The sequence below is a fragment of the Sebastes umbrosus genome, chromosome 11 (genome assembly GCF_015220745.1).
Source record: "Sebastes umbrosus isolate fSebUmb1 chromosome 11, fSebUmb1.pri, whole genome shotgun sequence".
NCBI lineage: Eukaryota > Metazoa > Chordata > Actinopteri > Perciformes > Sebastidae > Sebastes > Sebastes umbrosus.
Genome location: NC_051279.1, coordinates 2,632,906 through 2,657,463, shown reverse-complemented (window position 1 = coordinate 2,657,463; position 24,558 = coordinate 2,632,906). Strand labels below are relative to the sequence as shown.

At 42.7% G+C, this 24,558-nt stretch overlaps 3 protein-coding genes across 4 annotated transcripts; 1 reads left to right on the top strand and 2 right to left on the bottom strand.

The window, feature by feature from the left end:
- Positions 1-537: 537 nt before the first annotated feature.
- LOC119496896 lies at positions 538-4,640 on the bottom strand. Its single transcript, XM_037784557.1, has 2 exons — positions 4,415-4,640; positions 538-2,821 (listed from the first exon to the last, which is right to left on the bottom strand). The coding sequence occupies exons 1-2, from the start codon at positions 4,431-4,433 to the stop codon at positions 1,326-1,328; spliced, it is 1,515 nt and encodes a 504-aa protein (XP_037640485.1). The 5' UTR covers positions 4,434-4,640; the 3' UTR covers positions 538-1,325.
- A 984-nt stretch (positions 4,641-5,624) lies between these two features.
- Positions 5,625-12,224, top strand: LOC119497617 (alpha-N-acetylgalactosaminidase-like). Of its 2 annotated transcripts, none has more exons than XM_037785852.1 (9): positions 5,625-5,778; positions 6,867-7,023; positions 7,949-8,089; positions 8,536-8,747; positions 8,858-8,952; positions 9,277-9,438; positions 10,279-10,476; positions 10,590-10,730; positions 11,864-12,224. In XM_037785852.1, exons 2-9 carry the CDS (start codon positions 6,869-6,871, stop codon positions 12,047-12,049), a joined length of 1,290 nt encoding a protein of 429 aa, XP_037641780.1. In that variant the 5' UTR covers positions 5,625-5,778; positions 6,867-6,868; the 3' UTR covers positions 12,050-12,224. The 2 variants fall into 2 exon arrangements, with proteins under 2 accessions (XP_037641780.1, XP_037641779.1); XM_037785851.1 differs by having other exon boundaries at positions 5,634-5,786.
- Positions 12,225-14,224: 2,000 nt separating this feature from the next.
- On the bottom strand, positions 14,225-21,943 carry preb (prolactin regulatory element binding). Its single transcript, XM_037785869.1, has 10 exons — positions 21,711-21,943; positions 19,396-19,585; positions 18,551-18,749; positions 17,832-18,085; positions 17,086-17,166; positions 16,764-16,891; positions 16,401-16,574; positions 15,290-15,362; positions 15,006-15,165; positions 14,225-14,915 (listed from the first exon to the last, which is right to left on the bottom strand). The coding sequence occupies exons 2-10, from the start codon at positions 19,528-19,530 to the stop codon at positions 14,821-14,823; spliced, it is 1,299 nt and encodes a 432-aa protein (XP_037641797.1). The 5' UTR covers positions 19,531-19,585; positions 21,711-21,943; the 3' UTR covers positions 14,225-14,820.
- Positions 21,944-24,558: the final 2,615 nt, after the last annotated feature.

Below are 24,558 nucleotides of genomic sequence, written 5' to 3'. Positions count from 1 at the left end.
TACACGGGGATATGTTGTAGCATGCTTACCTCTGAGCCTGATCTTGGAAACTGGCTGTGGAGTCTCCTGACGTACTCTTCTCGGTCAGCATCACTAACGGGAGTGAATCTGTTTTTCACTGAAATCTGAAAAGACTTAATTTTTTTCCTGCAGGTACTGTATGAGGAGGAACAGCCCAGTCAATAAATAAACTGCATTCTCAATTCCGTTTTTGATTACTGTTGCAGTTTTAAACTGTTTTAAATATGTGGTTAACATTGTAAATTGAAAAAAAAAAAAAACGCCACAAAACTACGTCATTCGGTTTAGGCAACAAAGCTGCTTGGTTAGGTTTAGTAAAACAAAACTCGGTCAAAACTGAGTATATGTCTGGACCGTATCTGGTCAGTATGTGAATCTGTGGCTAAATTGTTACACAAATAGTCAGTGGTCATGTCTATTATGTTTTATGGAGTTTTTTCCACTTATATCTTAATATTTGATTGAAAGACAACTTATAATGAAGCAAAGGACATTCAGTACATTATACATTTTATACAAGGTTAAAAGTATTTCAGTTTTTTATTAAAGCATGTGTATCAAAAGCATTCATCATATAAGTGGTGTGTAACAATATATACATACTTTGCAAAAGTTTGTCAGCATTGAGATATTCCCGCTGTCATCACTGACGTTGCTGCCGTATTTATTCCTAAATGGAGTGTTAATGGAGCAGCTGCATAGCCTGAAACTGATCGATCCGAACGCCGTTCAGAGAACAAGCATTTTAGAAGTTGTTTGCTTGTTGTGTTGCGGACAGACCCGACAAAGCATGAATTCTCAGTCAGTCAGTCAGTCAGTGGCAGACTTTGCGTTTGTAGAGCTGGCCCTCTGCGGTCCAGCCAAAAAGTCATTTCCTAAAGCGGCTGGTTAAAACGTTACTCAAACAGGAGGAAATAGTGACTTTGTTGGGGACTATGTTCAGAGGCGGATTAATCCCCAATTGGTGCTGTAGTGAGTATTAGTGGCAGCAGGACGGTGTAGATTAAACTCCAGTGTGTGTGTGTGTGTGTTCATGGTGATGAAGGAACATGTCAGCCAGTGACACAGTGAGGCTCATTGATGTGTTTTAATGTTTTTAACAACAACGGAGCTCTATGGCACAGAGGAAGAAGAGATATCAGGCTTTAAGACACACACAATAGTGTGTAATAGGATACTTTCACTGTTGGTTTGGCTCTGCTGCACATGGGATATTATTATTATATATGAACCACACTTATCCTTTAAAGTAGAGTAACTCAAAACAGGCAACTGATGCAAATGACACACTGACATGTGTTATGTTAAAATGGATTGGTCATAGCGAAGACGTAGGCCACAGGCACCTGGAGGCCGATGTTGACAATATGCCATTTTCCCATCGCTAAGGCTCCTATAACCAACCCTGCTATCGTTCCCAAAGTTCCCAGCCATGAGGACGACCTGCTGGCCACAGCCGCCGCTGCACCCACGGACACCCCTGCTGCCCCCACCACCCCCAGCAACGCCCCCGCTTTCCCCCCTTCTCCCAGCACCGGGGCTAAAACCTCCACTCCTGCCAGTAAGCCCCCCGCCACTAAAGCCGCCCCCGCTATAACTTTCACCTCTCCGGCTGCTCGTCTCACCAGCGGACCCCCCACCGTAGCCCCCAGACCCAACTCACACACTTTTGCCACAAAGAAAGCTGCGTTCAAAGCCTCCAGAGAGGATTGGCGGTTAATACGAGCGCTGATGTTTTCTCTGGACTGACCCTTCCCTGCCGCTCGCATCTTGGCGGCATTCGTCACGACCTCCTGCCCGGCGTGTAGGGTGAGCATGGCGATGAGGAATGTTGCGAGCATCCCCATGCATCCTATCAACATCCAGAACTTAAAGTCAGAAGATTTCATTAGCAAATAGCCTATGACTGCAACCAAAGCCAGAAGCACTATAAACACAGACGGGTGGCTTCCGTAGCCAAACACCCCAAACCCTGATGTTACTATGGCAACCACTGTCATCGGTATCCCCGAGAAAGCCAAGAAGTCCACATATTTGATCACCACTGTGTTGATCCAGTCTTGGATGGTTCTTTGCTCCATCTCTGCCTCTTCACTCTCCATTTTCTTCCTCTCTATCTCTTCTCTCAGCCTTCGCTCGGTGGCCCACGTCGTCACGTGCTCCGTCCCGCCGGCGCCGCCTCCGTTCTCCAGCGTCCGGATCCTCTCCTCCATCTGCCCAGCCACTCTCTGCCTGTGCTGCAACTCTGCAGTCTCAATGCGATTCCTCTCCCTGTCCCAGACTACAGATCCCAGAGTGCAACAGGCCTCTCCCTGCTTCCAGAGGAGCTTGAATACAAAGTGCAGCGGCGGTTTGATCAAGGTGAAAATGCTTAACGCCCACAGAAGGCCCACCATGCCACAATTCTTCACAATCCATTCGATGGCGACCCCGAGCGTGGCTCCACTGAGAGTGGTCCCGAAGGCCCCGGCAAATCCCGCTGCTGCCCACAAGCCAACAGAGTCCACGTGGGAGGCGCCGCAGCTTCTTGTGGCCACAAACACCGAAGCTACCGCCGCTGCCAGAATCACACCGGCTACTACTGAGGTCATCGCCGCGGTCAGCGCTGTGGCTCCGATAAGGGTCCCCAGCCCCAGAGCACCCACTGTCCCAACTTCCTCCATCACCGGTCTAAGTGGACCGGCTGCAGTCAGCGCTGCCAGGGTCCTGTCCACTGGGTCCTCTGTGGCTCCCAGTATGCAGCCTCCCACTGCTCCCAGTGCGAAACCCACAGCGACCTCCATCAACGGGCTCCTAGCTCCTGAAACATGGCAAGAACAAAACCGTTAACCACTGAAGAAGAAGTGGTATTTCATGTGATGTTGTGATAGTTAGATAGAACTTCAGCTACTTGGTTTCTTTTTCCAAGGTGGATATTTTATAATGGATATTTTTGATAACTTGTTTAGCACGGTGTATTGTTTATGATAAGTTAATATTACTGTTTTGTAAATTTTTCTGATTTATTTGATTTTCTTTTGCATAATGAAGTAAAGGATATTTTATTCTGTACAGTTGCTCTTCAGGACCTCATGAAATGTAAAACCTTTAAAGGGACTGTTTGTAAGAATCAGAAATGTCTTGTAAACAGCGACACCTGTGGCCGTTAAGTCAACGAAAGTCAGCGTCCTGTTGCTCGCGCTTGTGCTCGCTCTACATAGACATGAACGAGCATCGCTCAACACAGTGAGGCGACACACGTCAGCTAAAAGCACAATATCACTCTATATTTCAGCTGCTTGGCAGTAATGTTAGCTGACCAGACGAAGGTCTCTCCATGAATCAATGCTGATCCTAGTGTTGGCTTTTCCTGCCTCAGCCTCCCGACCGCGGCCGGAGGGAACAGGGGAGACACCGGAGTTTTGGTCGGAGACGATAACGTTTCTCTCTGCGGAGCCCCGTCACTTCACAAGACACGGGAAACCTCTGTTGGTCTGGAGGAGCTGCAGCAGTTATTTCTGCACAAATGTCCACTGTACATTCACTAGATATCCTCAGAGCTAAACTAACTCTTCTGCAGTGTGGAGTGTGCGCGCATGCACCTGAGAGCGGAGCGAAATAGCGAGAACGAGCGCGGTGTGTGAGTGAAGGCAGGCAGAGGAGCAGAGTACAGCAGAGACTCCGGTCCTGGAGACCAAAGCTACGGTCTCCCCCGCGTCCTACGACCACGGCCAACACTGTTTAACAGACGGGCTTCACTAGATACAACCAAGAGGTTTTGGTGCTTCCGTGTAGTTTGTGTTGGAGTCTGAGTCTGAACAGCGTATGATTTATACGTGTAAGAAGTTACAAACAGTCCCTTTAAAGGACTGGACAGAGGTTTAATTTCTAATGATACTGAATAGCAGAGTTTCTATTTCTTCATTCAAATTTAAAGTCACCACGTGTCTGTAATGCATGAATGACGAGAGCCTGCAGAGACTCTCAACAGACTGGTTGACCAGGTTTAACCAGCAGAGAACACCATGCAGCCATGATTCCTATCTCTCCACACTCTACATGTGACTCCGACACTTTACTGTATGATGAAGAAAAAACAGGGAGTGCTGCATTGGGTCAAGAAGCTCGGTGCTGGTGATGTTGAATTACAAAATCAGGTGCTCTTCAGTGACAGGGCTACTATTACTATATATACTACTATATAACTACTAGTCGAGTAACAACTAAACACAATGACTGTCCAGCTTACTTTTGAAGGAAGCTGTGAGTAAAAAATCCTTTATAAGTGTGATGAGGACAGGTGTTCAAATTTAAAAACTCAAAGAGAAGCACTTTTACACTACTAGTTTACACAAGCATACATGCAACATCCAGTCATTGACACAGAGATGAATGAAAGTGTACATGTCTTTACCTGGTTTCATCTGTGCCATGTTGTTCTGAGATGGGCAGTGGACTGATGAATCCTCTTCCCCTGGAGTTATGTCAGACTTTCTCCACACCTGTTGGGAGTCGACAGCACCTGTTGAGTCTTAAATATGTTTGGAAGTGCTTCTTTTTCCCTGTTTGTGTGACAGCAGCCCATACAGGACACACCCACAATCGGTTTGTCCTTTCTTTAGCCTTCCTCCAGGTGATCCTGTATGGAAGACTAAAGCTGCCATTATAATAAATAAATAAATAACGCAATAAATAAATAAATTAAATAATAAAGAAATGTAGAAATGAAACCCTCAGTTATCAAATAAATGTGTGGGTTGATTTGAAAATAAATGAATATGCACATAATTAAAAAAATAATAATAATAAAAATGTATTTATTCATGTGACAAATTACTTACTTTGTATTCATTAATTTTCACATTTAAATATCTCCCAATGTATTCTTTTCTGTTTACATTTATTTGAGTTTTTATTTATTTCCCTATTAATTTATGTTTTGCTTTTTTTTAACTGATAGAGTTAATCGGTTAAAATGCTTAATGTCGGTTAACGGTTAATTATGAAAATCCCTAGTTGCGTGCATATTTGCATATTAGCACGTACACTTAAAGGTCCCGGTTTGGAGGTTTGAAAACATTGTCACCCTATTCCTGTGTTTCTACTAGAACATGTTTACACGTTGTAATGTTCAAAAAAACTTTATTTTCCTCATACTGTCTGCCTGAATATACCTGTATTCACCCTCTGTCTGAAACGCTCCGTTTTAGTGCATTTCAATGGAATTGCAACGGAATTGTGTTGATAGTCAATAGTTTGGGTCCATATTTACTTCCTGTCAGCTGATGTTATTTACATCCACTGCAACAGGAAATAAACTGGGACACATTTAGAATGTTTACGTTTAAAAACGTGTAATGGTCTAAATATTTTATATTTGTGACATCACAAATGGACAGAAATCCTAACGGCTTGTTTCAAACACACAATTTCTGAATACGGGGCTGTGTGTATTCCTCCATGGGTTGAGCGTTTTGATAGTTTAACCGGATTTATAAAGCACTTAAACCTGCTTTATTATATAAAAGACATGAACATTTCACTTTTAACAATATGGGACCTTTAAATGACACCCAGCATCATACCGACTGCACAAACATGAAAAACCTGTTTCCTGTTTTACCATGTGATGCGGTGCAGTCACATGACACTCAGCTTGATACCAGGAAGAGATGCAGCTCAGGGGGAAATCCAGGAAGTAGAGGACAGTCATGTTCAGCCTGCAGCAACAATACTGACATCGTTTGTTTAGATCAGCCGTGCAAGCTAAAGTTTCAGGTAAACAGGTGGGAGACGTCATTTTCATAATTGTAATAATGTTTTTTCAGTAATGTAAAGTCACAGTACCGGTGAGTGTGAGTATCTATGTGTGTGTTTAGGTAAACAGGACCTGAGCTGCTTCATGTAGTAATAAGGAAACTAAACATATGGGGGTAGTGGTGGTGGTGTCATCTGATTAAAGAGCTATAATGAAGTCTATCTACAAAGCTGTGTTTGTCATGGTGATCTAAATGTTTAATATTAGTCTCCATTAAAGTATATAAACTCATCTGGTCTCATTTGGAACTTATAGCACATTCACAAGTTTTTATTTTATATTTAAAGAAGGTCAGGTGTCATTTTCTAGTGTAAGAGCTGAAAGCAGATGAAATCAGTTGAAGTGCAGTGACTGAAATTTTAGTTTCAAGTTAAACACCGTTGAGACAGTTAGTCAGTCAGTTAGTATACAACACTGAAACTCAATGTCTAAGTCATGAAAGCAGTTGAAATAGGGTTACAGTAGGTCAGGGGTCAGCAACCTGCGTCTCTTCAGCTCCTCTCCAGTGGCTCCCTGTGGATCTTTAAAAATGGAAATGAATAACTGTTTTCTGTTTACATTTTCATTTTTATTTATCATCGTTGTAGGTCTATGGTACGACGGTACGACGGAGTATTAGGGCCTCATTGAGGAAAAAAAATAAATCTGAGATTTCGAGATTAAAGTCGTAATATTAAGACTTTAATCTCATATTACGACTTTTTTCTCGTAAAGATAGAAAAAGATATCAAAAGAGTCGTAATATTATGATAATAAAGTCATAATATTATAAAGTAGTAATTTTACATGCCATTTTCTTTTTTTCTCGTAAAATTATGACTTTATTGTCGTAATATTTCAACTTTTTTTTCGTAATATTCTGACTTTATTCTGTAAATCTCAGATGTTTTTTCCCTCAATGTGGCCCTAATACTCCGTAGTACATTGTCTCTTTGGCCCTCACTGCATTAGACTTATATACTATATACTTAGACTATAAACTGTGTTACCTTCATCACAATGATCAAACGTTTTGCGGCTCCAGACAGATTTTTTTTTTTCTTTTTAGAAATGGGGCCCTTGGCAGTAACTCAGCTCCTCGCTCTGATCACTCTGACTGTGGCACTAGACAACGGATTGCTGAAGACTCCACCTATGGGATGGATGGCCTGGGAACGCTTTCGCTGTGATGTTGACTGTAAAGATGACCCAGTGAACTGCATCAGGTAGGGATGTTAATAATTAACCGTTTAACCAACCCGATTAACGCTATCGGTTAAAACGGTTAAAAGAAATGTTAATAATTAACTCAAAAGCTGAGCGGCTCAGAGGAGCGGCTTGTCTACAGCCCACCTTAAGAGGCAGAGCCGGAGTTGCAGGATACAGGAAGTCGGCTCCGGTCTCTGGCTCGCTTGAGCGAAGCGGAGGAGTTGTAGTTTTGTTGCATTTATTCAGTGACAAATAATCTGTACACACACTGCTACACCTACGTTCACAGCTAGAACGCCACCAACAACCTCACACTCACCGCCAACACACACACACAGTCTGTCGGAAAAAGTTACGCAGACTACGTGTGTGGCGGCGAGCACGAAGCCCCCGGCAATGCTAGAGCTGCTAACGGAGCACAAATACACACACTGTATGTTGGATACTCGCTAAAGTTCCGCCGGGCAGACACACAGCTGACAACCTGCTGAACTAAACTAAATGTGCGGTGGAGACTTTTACTGGGAAAGTGGCTGCATGTCCGCGACACTACACGCAGCATCGTAGCTGCTAAGTTAACGCTCCCGGACGGTGAACTGGAGACTCCCGTCAACCAATATCTGTTGTGCTCCTACACTGCAGCTGGAACACCGCTGCATGCGAGGCACTAATCTTGTCGGTTAACGGTTAATAATCGGTTAACGAGGGTCGGTTATCGGTTAAGAACATTTTTCAAAATTAGCATCCTTATCATCAGCTATGATCAATTAGGGAATATAATCTGGATATTCTGAGCAAAGATATTGAAGGTTTAATCACTAACAAGGAAACGTATTCAGACGTCATCCTTACACATACACATACAGTATATACTCTATACATACATACATTCATACAATATACATTCTCTGTGTTCCTTTCCTCTGCCCATCATGCCCACAGCGAGGTTTTGTTCAGAGACATGGCTGACCGGCTGGCTGAGGATGGCTGGAAGGAGCTGGGCTACGAGTATCTGATCATAGACGACTGCTGGATGTCCATGCTGAGAGACGAACAAGGGAGGCTGCAACCTGAACCCTCCAGGTCGGTCTACTGTTCCCACTTTGCAGATTCAGAATGTCTGAACCACCTTCAAGCACAAAATATACTTTTGCATGTTTGCATACGTATATATATGTGAGGGTGAGTGTGACCCCCAGGCCCATTTCCTCAAGGATCTGAGTCGACCGTTTGTGCCGACAAAACTTGTGTGAACACTTTGCTGTATGCAGACACCCAATGTAGTACTTTGTAGACTTTGTTTCCTGCATTCTAGATAATAATAAGTACACTGCAACAGCATTTTAAGGTTGAACTTACCCTACCAATCAGGCCTACCCTGATACGTTTACTTGGTTAAACTAAAATGGATGTAGTCAGGTTTCTTAAGTGCAGTTGGGGCCTGTTTAACTGAACAATCTCTACACTCTGGGGTTATGTTTGAATTAGCTTCTTGTAAAGTAACAGTGTGTGCTTGCTTTCCTCTATAGGTTCCCAGGGGGCATTGCAAAACTGGCACGGTATGTCCATGACCGTGGCCTGAAGCTTGGTATCTATGCAGACATGGGCACTCACACATGTATGGGATTCCCTGGCACCACACTGGATAAAATCAAGCTCGATGCCCAGACCTTTGCCAGCTGGGGGGTGGACTATCTGAAGTTTGATGGCTGCTCCTCAAATCCTGTAGAACAAATGCTGGGTAAGAGTATACTAACCTACTGAATGGCATGGAGTGAAGTCATTCTTTAGTACAAGAAGTCATGAGAGATGATGGACTAGCCATAGCAAGTGTTTTCTTGTGTCACACAGGTTACCCTCTGATGTCCAAGGCTTTGAATGCTACAGGCAGACCTATGGCCTACTCCTGTAGTTGGCCTGTCTATGTGGGAGGCCTTCCACCTAACGTGAGTGTCATCCCTACATCACTGTTAAATCAAGCTGTCGGGTCACCGGGACTTGGATAGAACTGTGACAATATTCTGAAACAAGACCAAAATTTTGGTCCTCTTGTAAATGCTGCCGTGTGAACACAAACCAAACTCCAGGCGACATGGTAACAATTTGGTCCCTGATTCAGACCAGAGCAAACCAACTACAGGTGTGACAACACCCTTAGCCTTGTTAAAATGTATTCGCTGTTACTGATTGAATGATTAGCATTGGTATGCTGTTACACAAGTCTTTATGAAAAGGCACATGATATTTTTGTGTCTCTTTACTCCTAACAGGTGAACTACACTTTTCTGGGTGATATTTGTCACCTATGGAGGAATTACTATGACATCCAGGACTCATGGGACAGCGTGCAAGGCATCGTTGACTGGTACTCCAACAACCAGGATGATCTGCAGCCAGCTGCGCGGCCTGGAGGGTGGAATGACCCTGACATGGTATGATAGATTTGTCTTCATTATTGATCCTATACCTAAAAGGGACTGTTTGTAATTTCTTACACGTATAAATCATTGCGGGTCGGTGTCCCATGTGGCTACGCTGTTCAGACTCAGACTCCAACACAAAATACACGGAAGCACCAAAACTGCAAAGTTGTATCTAGTGAAGCCCGTCTGTTAAACAGTGTTGGTCGGAGGACGCGGGGGAGACCGTAGCTTTGGTCTCCAGGGCCGGAGTCTCTGCTGTACTCTGTTCCTCTGCCTGCTTACCTTCACTCACACACCGTGCTCGTTCTCCCTCTCCACCTCTCACGTGCATGCTGCTCACTCCACACTGCAGAAGAGTTAGTTTAGCTCTGAGAATATCTAGTGAATGTACAGTGGACGTTTGTGCAGAAATAACTGCTGCAGCTCCTCCAGACCAACAGAGGTTTCCCGTGTCTTGTGAAGTGACGGGGCTCCGCAGAGAGAAACGTTATCGTCTCCGACCAAAACTCCGGCGTCTCCCCTGTTCCCTCCGGCCGCGGTCGGGAGGCTGAGGCGGGAAAAGCCAACACTAGGATCAGCATTGATTCATGGAGAGACCTTGGTCTGGTCAGCTAACATTACTGCCAAGCAGCTGAAATATAGAGTGATATTGTGCTTTTAGCTGACGTGTGTCTCCTCACTGTTTTGAGCGATGCTCGTTCATGTCTATGTAGAGCGAGCACAAGCGCGAGCAACAGGACGCTGACTTTCGTTGACTTAACGGACACAGGTGAAGCTGTTAACAAGACATTTCTGATTCTAACATAGAGTCCCTTTAATGCCTCTCATCCCTCTGATATCTCTCCTCAGCTCATCATTGGAAACTTTGGTCTCAGTGTGGACCAGGCTCGCTCTCAGATGGCTCTGTGGGCTATAATGGCCGCTCCTCTCATCATGTCCAATGACCTTCGAAACCTGGACAACGCTGCGAGGGCCATCCTGCAGAACAAAGTAGCTGTTGCCATAAACCAGGACCCCATGGGAGTCCAGGGGAGACGCCTGCTGAAGGTCATCATCATCATTATTGAGACATTTGGAGTCACAGTTTAGCACTATAATAAAATCCGGGAGTGTGTCTTTAAGGAACAGACTTATATTTGTATATTTTGTGTGTTGCACAGGAGAAGACTCGTATTGAGGTTTACTGGAGGCCTCTGTCTCAGTCAGCCAGTGCCCTCGTGTTCCTGAGTCGACGGACAGACATGCCCTTCCTCTACCGCACCTCTCTGGCTAAACTCCACTACGATGCTGGCAACTATCAGGTCTGTACTCTCCCGCTATGTCTTACCCTTTGTTCTGAAACGATTAGTTGATCGGTGGATTAGTTGACACACAAAATCAATCAACAATTTCAATAAACAAATGAATTGTTTCAGAAAAAGAACGTCTCCAAAGATTTCCTGCTGAATATCAGACTATTTGAAGTTGAGACTTTGATCTCTTTTTGGAAATTGTGATGAACATTTTTCACTATTCACTGATATCTTCAACAATTTATTAATTTTAAAGAAGATAAAAACTGTATTATATCTGGCTTTAAAGCAGCTCAAGACACAGACCATCGGAAGGAGATGGAAAAAATATATATATACAGTACATATAATTAATTAATCAACCTTAGAAAATACAGTACGTTAGCCTAAACTAGTGTTCATGAATGTAATGTATGTGCAGTTTCCTTACGACCCAGATCAAAGTGACACAGTAATCACACATAAAAATAATTACATAAAAATAATTACATATTTATATATATATATATATATATATATAAATATATATATATATAAAAATATATATATAAAAAAAAATATATATATATATAAATATATATATATATATAAATATAAATATATATAAATATATTTATATAAATATTTATATATATATATAAATATTTATATATATATAAATATAAATATATATATATAAATATATATAAATATTTATATATATATATATATATATATATATATATAGTATTATTTTGTATATAAATGAGAAAATACTACACTGTAGAATAGTCTAAGAGTGATATGACATAACAGAAAGATAGTATGGTATATTAGTGTAGTAGTTCTTTAGCTCTGTGGTATAATAATAATAATAATAAGGATAAAAATTATCATAATATATATACTTATGTACTAGAAATATTTAATCATGAATTACCAATGAAAAGAATCGCTGCCTGCGTCCATCATTCTAATCCGGATAACTAGGAAGCGGTTCTCTGTTCCCATCATCCCTAGCATCTTCCCCGTCTGCCAAAGTGGCGGATGGCCTGACGATTTTAACCCGCATTCGGCAGCGGCGGGTTCTTATTTCAGACCCAGTATGTGAGTATTATCTTGTCTTCTTCAGCCCTTAAATGCGTCCCTTCTCTTGCTTTCAGGCCTACGATGTGTTTGCTGGCTCCGAGATGCCGGGGTTTAACGCCACCACAGAGATTACCGTCTCCATCAATCCCTCAGGTGTCGTCATGTGGTACGTCTACCCAGAACAACAGTCCAAACAGACGGAGATACTCCACGGACGGAGCTTCCACGAAGCTAAAGCTGGGCGTCACACTGTCTTATGATGGAGTCATTGACTTACAGGCTTGAATCAAAACCATGTCAACTTGATTTTGACAGTTGTTCTTTTGCACTGATGTACAGTAGAAACCAAACAGAACTTTTTTATGATTTTCTGTTCTTTTTTTTTTAAATTGTTTTAATTGTTTCCTTCAGTTTAATAAAACGTTTACTATTTGGCGTCCCCGTTTGTGATGTTTGTGCCGGGAAGTAACTTTAAGCCCAAATTTAGTTAAAATGGTGACACAATTAATACATAAAATCAGGGGTGGAAGTAGCTAATTACATTTACTCTCATTACTGTAACAAAGTGGTATTTTTGTGTACTTAAAAAAAACATAATATAATTTAATTGCACTTATTGTATCTCAAGTAGGCTGTCATACTCGATTGTTGGTGTGTCAATATTAATTGCATTTCATCAGTTTAAGTCATATCATTTAGTTTATGGCTTAGAAAACACATTTTAAGTGTGCAGTTTAACACTTTAATATTTTATTTCCTCTTTCATTTCACAAAGTTAGTTACAATAATATGGGCATTATTTTCATAAAAATCCGTTCACATTTTTTGTACACCTGCTGGGCAACATCTGCAGTCAGACTTTAAATTAAAGCGAGGGTTGATCGTTGATCGTCTCATTACATCCCCACAGCAATCAATAAATCAAATGCTCCGACTAAAAACAAAGACAAATAAAGCGTTATCTGTGGCCGTCGCAGGGCTGTAATAAACCCGGCCCGAATTAAATGATTGAAATGATGAATTAAATGCACTCGTTGCTCGTCACTGGAGTCTTCCACCAGCTACTAGCTTGATAGCTAGTGCATCCATCCATTATCTGTAGCCGCTTATCCTATTCAGTGTCGCGGGGGGCTGGAGCCGATCCCAGCTGATATTGGGTGAAGGCGGGGTTCACCCTGGACAGGTCTCCAGACTATCACAGGGCTGACACATAGAGACAGACAACCATTCATACCTAGAGACAATTTAGAGTCAACAGTTAACCCAACCTGTAGGGATGCACCGATTCCACTCTTTTTCAGACCGAGTACGAGTACTTAGATTTGGGTACTCGCTGATACCGAGTACTGATACGAGTACTTCTCTGTGCCAAAAGACCCTCGTTAACAGCCAGCTGGAGGGTGTGAGCGACACACGGCAGGCTGGGGAGTCCCGCATACGAGGTGGTGCGCCGCGACCGGCTCTAGGTCGGCTTGAAAAGGCTCGGGGCGAAGGTGGCTCGCAGCCACAGGTTTACAGCGCTCCCTGCCCGGACCTCGCCGCACCGTGATGGGGCTCCCTGCTCTCAGTGCACCCCGACCGCGTCGTGCCGCGGCCCACGTAAAAGGCGCCAGGGGTCTGCGGCGATGTCGGCAACCCACTCGACCCATCTTGAAACACGGACCAAGGAGTCCAACGCACGCGCGAGTCAGAGGGTGCAAGTAAAACCACGCGGCGCAATGAAAATCAGGGCCAGCGCACAACGGCTGAGGTGGGATCCCGGCGCACAACCGGCCCGTCTCGCCCACACCGTCAGGGAGGTGGAGCGAGAGGACCCGAAAGATGGTGACGAGAGCTTAACGTCGCGCTGCTGTAAATTGGTATCGGTGGCGTTGTATCTGAGCCGTTTTGCGAGTACGAGTACATGAGCACAGTATCGGACCCGATACCCGATACTAGTATCGGTGCATCCCTGCTAACCTGCATGTCTTTGGACTGTGGGAGGAAACTGGAGAAAATCTAGTGTACTCTTTGCTAGTTTATCAACATTCCCGACCCATAACTTTGAATGTCTTCTGTCTTCTAACATTTTCATTAAGTTTACACGTCTCCCTGCTTTTTATATGCTTGTTGCAACTTCACTCATATTTTCTGTTCTCTTGAAATAATATTCTCCATTAGATGCTGCTCCTTATCGATGAAATGTTTTAGTTAACACTGGGCAACCCTGTCAGGGTGAAAACATGCAGCTGTATGTTAGAGTTAAAAAATCCCCCCAAGTACCGAGACAAATCAATGTCCTTTACCAGAGGACTGTAAAATCTGTCCTCTGCTGCCCCCTAGTGGATAAAATGAAAACAAAACCACATCAAAATCAGTTATTCAAAGAGGCTGATGTCTCATTTAAAGTGTCTATGTGTAAACAAAAAAAAAAATAATTAAGACAACGCATCAACTCCCGATTAGACCTTGAAGACAGGGTGCTGGATCTTTAAGGTAGATAATATAAAAGGAAAGACACGGATTCTGGCAATTTCGATTGTGAAGTTGCCAGAATACACGCCGAAGAAGAGCCGAAATGTCCATGTGGCAATTTTAAAAAGTCAAATTGGTGTGCTGTCCTGGCCTTTCCTTGTAAACAAAAAACAATACCAGACACATTACGTGTCAATCATGTATATATTTTTTTACATTGTTCCTTAAATATGTCAATAAAAAGATTCCACCCTTTAAATATTCATGAACCTGAGCCCTTCAACTCTCCAACACAAATCCAAAAACAAAGATTAAGAATAATTGATAGAGATCAAAGCGAATAAAATCCCACAGTTGACCCTGAGTAAGAGCTGAGGAGGACTACTGGATGTCAGGGCACATAAACAGCTGGTTAGAGATCGCTGCTGCAGCTGGAAGAGGCTTCACAGGCTCAGCTGGGTGTTGTGATGCAGCGCTGGGAGGTTTGGATGTTGGACTGAGGACAGCTGATGTTGACAAGTGGCAAAGTAAGTCATGTGAAGATGTCCATCAAACCCCGGCCTGTGATCACACCATTTTAAATAAATCCTGGGAAGAGGTGCTGTAGGAGGAGGACGATTCCCACCACCATGAGGCCACAGAGGAGCAGCACCAGCCAGATAGGAAAGGATCCTACAGAAAATGCAAAGGGACCAAAGATAAGCTGAAGTAATGATACACGGTCTCAGTGTGTTCATTGGATGATGATGATGCAGGACTCACTTCGGTTGGGGACGGCGTGTACTTGACAGCGGCTGTCCACAGCTACACTCAACATGGCCGTTTCATTATTCCCTTTCATGTTTTTGCCTTTCAGCGAGTCGGGCAGGAAGGCCAGGTCCGTCACAACAATGCCGTGGGACTCCTGTACGTAATACAGCTTCTACACACACACACACACACACACACACACACAATGAGTACACGAACAAGTTATCATCATACAGCGTGGCTGCTCGGTTGATGTATGTTCCTTAGTTTGAGAGGAGTGTCCACTCTGTCTTTACCTGGAGGGAGAAAGCGATGTAGATAGCCACAGATCCCGTCACAGTCCCGAGGCCGAGAAACGTTCCAGAGTCACTGTCAAAGACAAGCTTCAAGTTAACATCTTGTGCTGCAAGACGGGGCTGACGGCTTCTGGTCAGGTGGATGATCGGTCGGTCGGTGCGCTCGTGTCCGTCCAAATTCTCATTGGTCGGAAAAATCGCTGGTGTGACTTCTACATAAGTTACATAAAGAGAACAGCACTTCTTAATCCATTATTTTCAGGGGCGGGAGGGAAGTGTGAGAGGGACGCACACACAGCCCTCGTCTCAGTCCTCAGTCCTGACGACTGTGCTACTATAAGTTGGTGGTTTGCTGGTCGGGTCAGGTTCGGATGAGCGTTGCGGACTGGCTCACATAACGGGGTCGGGCGGGTGCAGGTGGGTGAGTGTGAACTATGTCATCATGCTTGGTCTAATAAATAGCTTAATCAATGTTGTCTGAAATATAACTGCAGGTGCTACGACAGCTTCGGAGGCTCGTTCTATTTTTCAGAAATCATATGAATATGGGCAGGTGCACGCTGGTCGGCTTTCAGTCTGTTATCATTTAAACATAATTTAATATGCTGTAAACAGCTTTTTATGTTTGTCTATAATTCATTTAGGCTGCCGGGTAGAGTGCACTCTGATTTAGTTCACCTCGAAATAACACGCAGATGTTTAGAGTAGGTGGAGTTTCAGTTGACCGAGGTTTTCTTTGGTTGTCTACAGCCTTAACTCAAGAAATAAAATGTTTTTTATCCTAAAACGTCTGATTAACTTTTCCAAACAAAATGACACATGCTATGTCGATTGGAAAATTGCCATGCCAATTTTTCCTCACCAAAATGTTGCGTAACTTTGTAGTGTTATTTAGCGTTCTTCCCGACAGGGTTAGTACCAATCGATTCCTTTGTTTTTTCTAGTTTCATGTGATATCTGTATCTTCACTCTAGCTCTAAAACTGAGCCTGATACAGCCTCTGAAAAGAAGTAAAGTTGGCCGAGGGTGCCGGCGTCCTCAAGGAGTGGAATAGGTTAAAAAAAACAACCAACAGTTCTAACAGTAATATACCTTTAAACCTCTCAGTTACCTGACAGCCAGACTGGAGATGACCTCCGAGCCACAGGGAGCCGTCAGCATGGGCAGGAAGCTCTTGCCGTCCCACTTGGTCAGGTAGCAAGGAGGAGGTCTTCTGTCTCGTTTATGGGGGATCTGGACTGTGTAAAGCCTCAGAGCGTCTTTTTGGTCTTCCACCTTTCCAAACCTGAAATACATGAAAATAAAACCATTCATACCAATGTATAAGCAGGATAATGCCCTTCGAAGTGTCCATAATAAGGAAATAATGGACTTTGTCGGGCATTATCCCTTACATACAGTCACTGTCAGATGGATATGGTGAGGTGAGCAGCTGGGATGCTCTTTCATAGAAGGAGAAGTCTTTCTTTTTTACCTGCAAGCCATATATCGATAAGTCTTCTCCGCTATTTGAGGCATGGTTTCAAGCCATTTAAGACCCATAGCCAACTGGCTGCCACTCCATACAGAGCAGCTAAAGTCCCGTCCAACAGTCACCAGGTGCTGCAAGAGAACACAGTCAGAAATACTTTATTATTCTTTTCATTCTGTTGAATTAGAAGACATTACATCAGAATGTTAAGCTGCCGTAGCACAGTGCCCCGAGCAGTTAGGGATTAGGGTGCCTTGCTCAAGGGCACAGCAGCAGTACCCAGCCTACATTAAAATAGCCACATCAAGAGGTGTCAATGTTTCACCTTGTTCCCTGGACTCATATCCAAGTCTTCAATCTCCGCTTCATGTGCTTTGAAGTCATACCTCTTCTTCAGGGACGGAAACTGAAGAAGAATCAAGAACACACAATCAAATTCAAGACATCAATGCATAATGTCCAGTGTCCATTTTATTATATGTACTTGTTAAACAACAACATTAGAATGATCACGATATGTCAACTGTATTTTTCATTCCTTTTTGGTTCTGATAACATTCTGTTCACCAATTTCACGGCTGCTGTCTGGAACGTAGCAACAGCTTTACAACACAGTCCAACAAAACCACAATAATTATTAACTAAATCACTCTGAAAGTGAACACACCCAATATCTTCAATATAGTCTGTTTTATTGTAGCAGGCCAAAGCTGAACCAGGACGTCAGTCAGTCTGCAAAAGCTAACGGAGCTTTAAACTGTCTCAAGGCTTATACACACCGTGCACGCTTCATCGTAAAACTGTGTCTTACAAAGTCCTCGTACTTCCAGAGATCTATGCAATTTAATAAGTAGGAAAGAAACCATCAAAATAAGGCTCAGATTTAAAAAAAACAAAAACAAAAACAAAAAACGGAACAATGCAAAAGGGAGCATGGCTCACATAGTTCAAAAGTATCGTCCTCACCTCCCAAATGAATCAAACTAAAGCAGCGCACGGTCCAGAGCCTAAATACACCACTCAAACACGGCTGGTCTAGAGATAAGAAAGAACAACTAGACTAGTGTTTACCTCCCACACTCGTATGTGTCCATCTGTGCCTCCAGTCAGCAGCAGGCTGAGGTCAGGACTGAACCGGACCACCTTCTGGAGCGGGTCCAGGGGATTCAGATCAGACTGCACTTCAGCCAGACCGGTCACAGAGATATGAGCGGTCTCATCCTTCATATCGGACATCTCTCCAGATTCTGCAGCTTCATCCTGTCCACCTTTGTCTCCTTTCCCAACTCGTCGCCTGGCATTACCCTGCTGCACGCTGTTCCCTGCTGGAATGGGAAACACATGGGTTATTGTTAACTAAAATACTAGTCTTCAAAGCGCTTTATACTACATGTCAACATTCACCCATTCACACACACACACATTCACACACTGATGGCAGAGGCTGTCATGCAAGGAGCCAACCTGCCCATCAGGATCTAATCTAAATACTCATTCACACAGCGATGGCTCAGCCTTCGGAGCAGTTTGGGGTTAAGTATCTTGTTCATGTGCTCCCGAAGGCTGTGCTTCGAGGATACTCGACATGTGGACTGGAGGAGCTGGGGATAACTGGCTAGCTATGGCATATTTTAATAAAACATGCTATTATAGCTTAGTAAATGAAGATGTCCACATAGGTACTCCTGTCAAAACATGATTCAGCCACAAATCAAATAAATGCCTGTTTTTGATGTCCTTTTTAAGACAGCAGGTATACAGTGTGTTCAGACTGTAGCAGTGAGCCTCACCATCTTTAGCAGCATCTTTGCCGTCTTCCTTGCGGGAGCAGTGTTTAAACCTCATCAGACAGCAGGTCCCGTCCTGTCCTGCAGCAATCACACCGTTACCTACAGCCATGTTCATGGTGGCGCGTGTGTCAGTATCGTGAGAGTGGAGGAGACTGGCACTGTACTGGTCTTCTCCAGACATCTGTAGATCCAGGAATTGCTGAAACACACAGTCATGAGTCTGTTACTCCTGCTGGGTTACACACTCTGACAATGCCATGTCATCCAGATTTCCATTCATACACTCAGACTAAACATGTTCTAATGTTGACACTGCAAGTTGAGTACCTTTAAATTTTACTTTTTGCATATGCAGTACATATCTTCTGCTGTATTCTACGGGCGCTCTGAAATCTTGATGCAAGACAACTTAAAGGTGCTAAGAGCATTGAGGAATTATGTATTTTTAACATTTTTTTTAAACTAAAAAATTTAGCGAAAGAGAAAATGCGATGTCAAATTAACGTTTTGATGTCGGAATGTTTTTCACGGCGGACCAGTAAACTAGAACGACGGTGTTCATTCAGACATGTGGTCTGTAGGTTTATAGAACGGACAGAAAACAGACGATGCTTCAGAGACAAACAAGACAACGTGCTCAGCTGACGGTAATCAAAAGAAATTCTGACGATGTGGGGCTGTACCGAATAGTTCAAAGCTTCATTCATAACGTCGACATTTGAATTATTATCATTAATAACTTACAGAACTTCCACCTTCTCTCTCAAACACACACACACATAGAGAAAGCGACCCGGCGCTCAGTCCATCTCTGTAATGACCATCTATCCCTGCTTAGTACTTACCACTGCATTCTTTATGCCCGTCTTGGAAGCACCCCCTCCACCTGCTGTGATCACCAGTCCTGTTTTAGGGTCCACTTTAATGCAGTATAAGGGAAAGGGGGCTCTGTACAGATCTGGCATCCTCCTCTTCCCCATTGTTGTTGTCCAAGTCACTCACACTTCTTCATAAAACGGCTGCATTCAACCCCACCTGTGGAAAACAGAGAGTCTAAGTTTATCTGTGACGTCCTCTGTCCTCTATCTGCTGGGGTCCGGTGTATATGACGGTAAGTTAAGGGCTTTATTAATATAGAGACACCACTACCTGTCACATCTGGCTGTTAGAGATGCCCAGTGTAATGGAACTGCATATAAGGCCTGTGTTAATCCATACATGCACTGCATAGATGGTGTACAGGTATCACAGTTGAATACTTCTTTTGCTATTGTACATATTCAGCTATAGAAGTCATTGGTTATGAAGCAGCTTTCTGCACCACAATGTGGTGCTGCTGAATCGGGACTCAAACTTCAGCACAAATTTAAGTTTAGCTAGTTTTATTTATTTTTACACTTAAAAACAGATAATGAATAAAACTTCAGAGAGATATTGTTTATTTTAGTTATAAAAATTTTCATTTAACATTATAAGAAGTTGGTAGGTAGGTAGGTAGGTAGGTTGGTAGGTTGGTTGGTTGGTAGGTAGGTTGGCTGGTAGGTAGGTTGGCTGGTAGGTTGGTAGGTAGATTGGTAGGTTGGTTGGTTGGTTGGTAGGTTTGTCAGGTAGGTTGGTTTGTCAGGTAGATTGGTAGGTTGGTAGGTAGGTTGGTAGGTAGATTGGTAGGTTGGTTGGTTGGCTGGTAGGTTGGTAGGTAGATTGGTAGGTTGGTTGGTTGGTTGGTAGGTTTGTCAGGTAGGTTGGTTTGTCAGGTAGATTGGTAGGTTGGTAGGTAGGTTGGTAGGTAGGATGGTAGGTAGGATGGTAGGTAGGTTGGTTGGTTGGTTGGTAGGTAGGTTGGTTGGTAGAGGGGTAGGTTGGTAGGTAGATTGGTAGGCTGGTAGGTTGGTTGGTTGGTAGGTAGGTTGGTTGGTAGGTAGGTAGGTAGGTAGGATGGTAGGTAGGATGGTAGGTTGGTTGGTAGGTTGGTAGGTAGATTGGTTGGTTGGTTGGCAGGTAGGATGGTAGGTTGGTTGGTTGGTTGGTTGGTTGGTAGAAGGGTAGGTTGGTAGGTAGATTGGTAGGCTGGTAGGTTGGTTGGTTGGTAGGTAGGTTGGTTGGTAGGTAGGTTTGTCAGGTAGGTTGGTAGGTAGGTAGGTAGGTTGGTAGGTAGGTTGGTAGATAGGATGGTAGGTAGGATGGTAGGTTGGTTGGTAGATTGGTTGGTTGGTAGGTAGGTTGGTAGGTAGGATGGTAGGTTGGTTGGTTGGTTGGTTGGTAGGTAGGTTGGTTGGTAGAGGGGTAGGTTGGTAGGTAGATTGGTAGGCTGGTAGGTTGGTTGGTTGGTAGGTAGGTTGGTTGGTAGGTAGGTTTGTCAGGTAGGTTGGTAGGTAGGTAGGTAGGTTGGTAGGTAGGATGGTAGGTAGGATGGTTGGTTGGTAGGTAGGATGGTAGGTTGGTTGGTAGGTAGGATGGTAGGTTGGTCAGGTAGGTAGGTAGGTAGGTAGGTTGGTAGAGGGGTAGGTTGGTAGGTAGATTGGTAGGTAGGCTGGTAGGTAGGTAGATAGATACAGTTGACAGATAGATAGATAGATAGATAGATAGATAGATAGATAGATAGATAGATAGTAACTTCAATGATCCAGAGGGAAATTTAAGTTTCCAGCATCACAGTTCCATGGTGCAAAACATGTTAGTAAAAAGGCAGTAAAAAAGTTAGTAGTGCAAAGTACAAAAAAAAATACCAGATATAAAAATACAAGGAGATGAAGAAACTGTAAAAACTGAATATAGTGCTGGCTAACAGCTGGGATACACGACTATCAAAGAAAGTGAGTATAGTGCAGAAGAGACTGGTGAAGTGAGTATAGTGCAGAAGAGACTGTAGAGTGAGTATAGTGCAGAAGAGACTGTAGAGTGAGTATAGTGCAGAAGACACTGGTAGAGTGAGTATAGTGCAGAAGACACTGTAGAGTGAGTATAGTGCAGAAGACACTGGTAGAGTGAGTATAGTGCAGAAGACACTGTAGAGTGAGTATAGTGCAGAAGAGACTGTAGAGTGAGTATAGTGCAGGGTAACTCCAGGAGCTCAGTCTAAAGTCACTGTGTGCTTTATTCTCTGGAGCTAACTGGAGCTAACAGTTAGCTGTTATCTCTCTGCTGGTTTGATGTCTCCTACCTGTTATCTGTGTAAACGGCCCGCTTTGTCTTCTGTTGTTGTTTGATCGTTTAGTTATCTGAGAACCCGATCAGATGACTTCATAGTCTGTTGATGACATGATGAAGAGGAAGAGCTGAGAGTTGATGTAGCTGTTAGCTGTTAGCTGTTAGCTCAACAGCCACTTCCCTTCCTACACGTCAGCAGCGTAGCGTGGTAGCGTACGCTGCGTCTGACGTCACCACGCCGCATTGGACGCTTCAGCCCGTTGCAGTGATACGTCAACGTGGGCGCCATATTGGACAGGGCAAGGCTGGCCTGTAACCCCTATATACTAGTGAAGGGGAATAAAACGCACTATAACGTCACTGAGCCAGACAGCCATACACAAAAAAAACATTACTACTACTACTAATAATAAATTATACAAATTGTCAATATTTGTGTGTTTAAAATATGGAATGCACCCAGTAATATGTGTAAAATATGATAGAAAATCATCTGTGCAAAATATATGTTTTTTTCCTGCACGTCCCCTGACTCCTCTCAGAACATGGAAATACTCAAGTAAAGTACAAGTACCTCGAAATTGTACTTAAGTACAGTACTTGAGTAAATGTACTTTCCACCACTGAGTACTTGTTATACTGTTGTGTTTTTCTAAGCATTCTTTACTGCTCCTGTTGGAATCAAATATTGTTTATTATTATTAATAATTAATAACTATAATAATTATTTAACTGAAAAGTAGCAATGTGTTTTTGATACCTTCACTTTTTTTCCATTAAATCATACTGTTTGCTGAAATTGATTGGATGTGGCACAGCCCTACCTAGAAAAATTTCCACCAGCCGCCACTGACTAAAATGTCTACATTTCTCAACCGATTTCAACGAGTCGTTATTATATTAAAGAGTTTATGATCTACGTGGAGTAAAAATAAAAAAAGTTTTGTTTCCCAGTTACTTAGAATCTTGACATTTAAAGGTCCCATATCGTGTTAATTTTCAGGTTCATACTTGTATTTTGTGTTTCTACTAGAACATGTTTACATACTGCAATGTTCATAAAAACCTTTATTTTCCTCATACTGTCTGCCTGAATATACCTGTATTTACCCTCTGTCTTCAAAGCTCTGTTTTAGTGCATTTCAACGGAATTGCGTTGCTAGGCAACAGCTTGGGTCCCTGTTTACTTCCTGTCAGCTGATGTTATTCACACACAAAGCAACAGGAAATAAACTGTGACACATTTAGAATGTTTACGTTTAAAACTGTGTAATGGTCTAAATATAGTATATTTGTGACATCACAAATGGACAGGAATCCTAACGGCTTGTTTCAAACGCACAATTACTGAAAATGAAGAGTTGATTCACTGTCATTCTATTAAATAACATAACTTTGAATCTTTGTGCTTGACAATGACATAAAGTCATTCCAAATCAAAGGGATGAAGTCCAAATGAAGTCACAAATCATTGGCGTTGAAGTCAAAGTCGAGTTGTAGATATTTTTTTTATATTGTCGAGTCTGAAGTCATCAGATTCATGAGTAAAATCTGTGACTGAAGTCTGCACCTCTGCTAACAGGTGCAAATATTACAGAGGGTATTTTAAATTAATCCATTCATAAATGTTACTTAATTTCTGGATGCATAAGATGTCAATGAGATTTTTTTCCCTCATGTAAAAGTAAAGAAGACACATTTATGCATCTTTTTGAGAGTATAAAAATGTGCTTCCACCAGAGTCAGGTATGGATTCAAATGTATGTTTTTCATTTATTTCTTGGTCTTGCGGTCTGATTTGATTATATGTCAGCCTAAGCATGACAAAATATGACAAAAAATATATTTTTTAAAGTTAAAATATTCCAGCATTTCTCTCCTCAGACACAAAACTGTCTAAACTGTCAGAAGTCAAATGGTGCAGCAAACTTTCCAACATACAGTATAATCTGTGTCCATCATCAATAGTCCATGGCTCCTCCTGGTGAAACATACAGTTTCTTAATTATAGTGCAGGCTGTTCTCTCTGGTAATTGTCATCCAACAGTAACATCATTAGGGAATCCAAAGGTAAATTAATTACTGATGATGCATCCACAAGCTTGGCATTTCTCTGTGGACTATACAGCACGTCTGAGACAAAGGCTAATTCAGCATGATTCCCCAGACTGTAGGTGAATTGTTCCTATTATTTGTTTAGTCTCTGAATCCAGCAGCACATAACAAGGCCAGAGTGTGTGCCGCTGTGTTTTAGCAGTGTGACCTTGACAGTCGGTTTGGGACACTGAAACTGGGAGATGATGCGGATGAAGTCCGTCTGGTCGATGGCCAACAATCTGCGTAATGATCAGAGGCTCACAGCAGGGTTTCAATGGAACAATCAATACGGGCCTACTGGCAGTGTGGTGTTATTGAAAGGAGCTGGTGTCAGACAGGTTGTATGTACTGTAAGTGTTTTACAGCATTGTGCAGCCACACTGTCTTTAGCTCAGGTTTCACTACTAGGGTTAACCCCTTGTGTCTCACTCGGGGACGTTTTTGGCTTCTTCATTTTTTTTATAACTTTGTCTGTGTGGCATACAATTTGGCAAGGCTGTGAGTTTTCTTTTGAATTTTGGAAGTTCAATCTCAGCTCCTATAATAAGTCTATAATAAACTATGTAGCCAAAATACAGACACTCAGACCCTTAAGGACAAAAATGTCCCCATTGAAACCCATTAAAACCACAATTTTTGATCCCGCGACCATTATAGGAAAAAAATAAATCATGCATTTTATTATATCAGGCTTTCCATCTACAGCCCTGCAAAATTGTATTTTTTAGTATTGTACACCATATTGAGCCATTTTCTCATAGTTG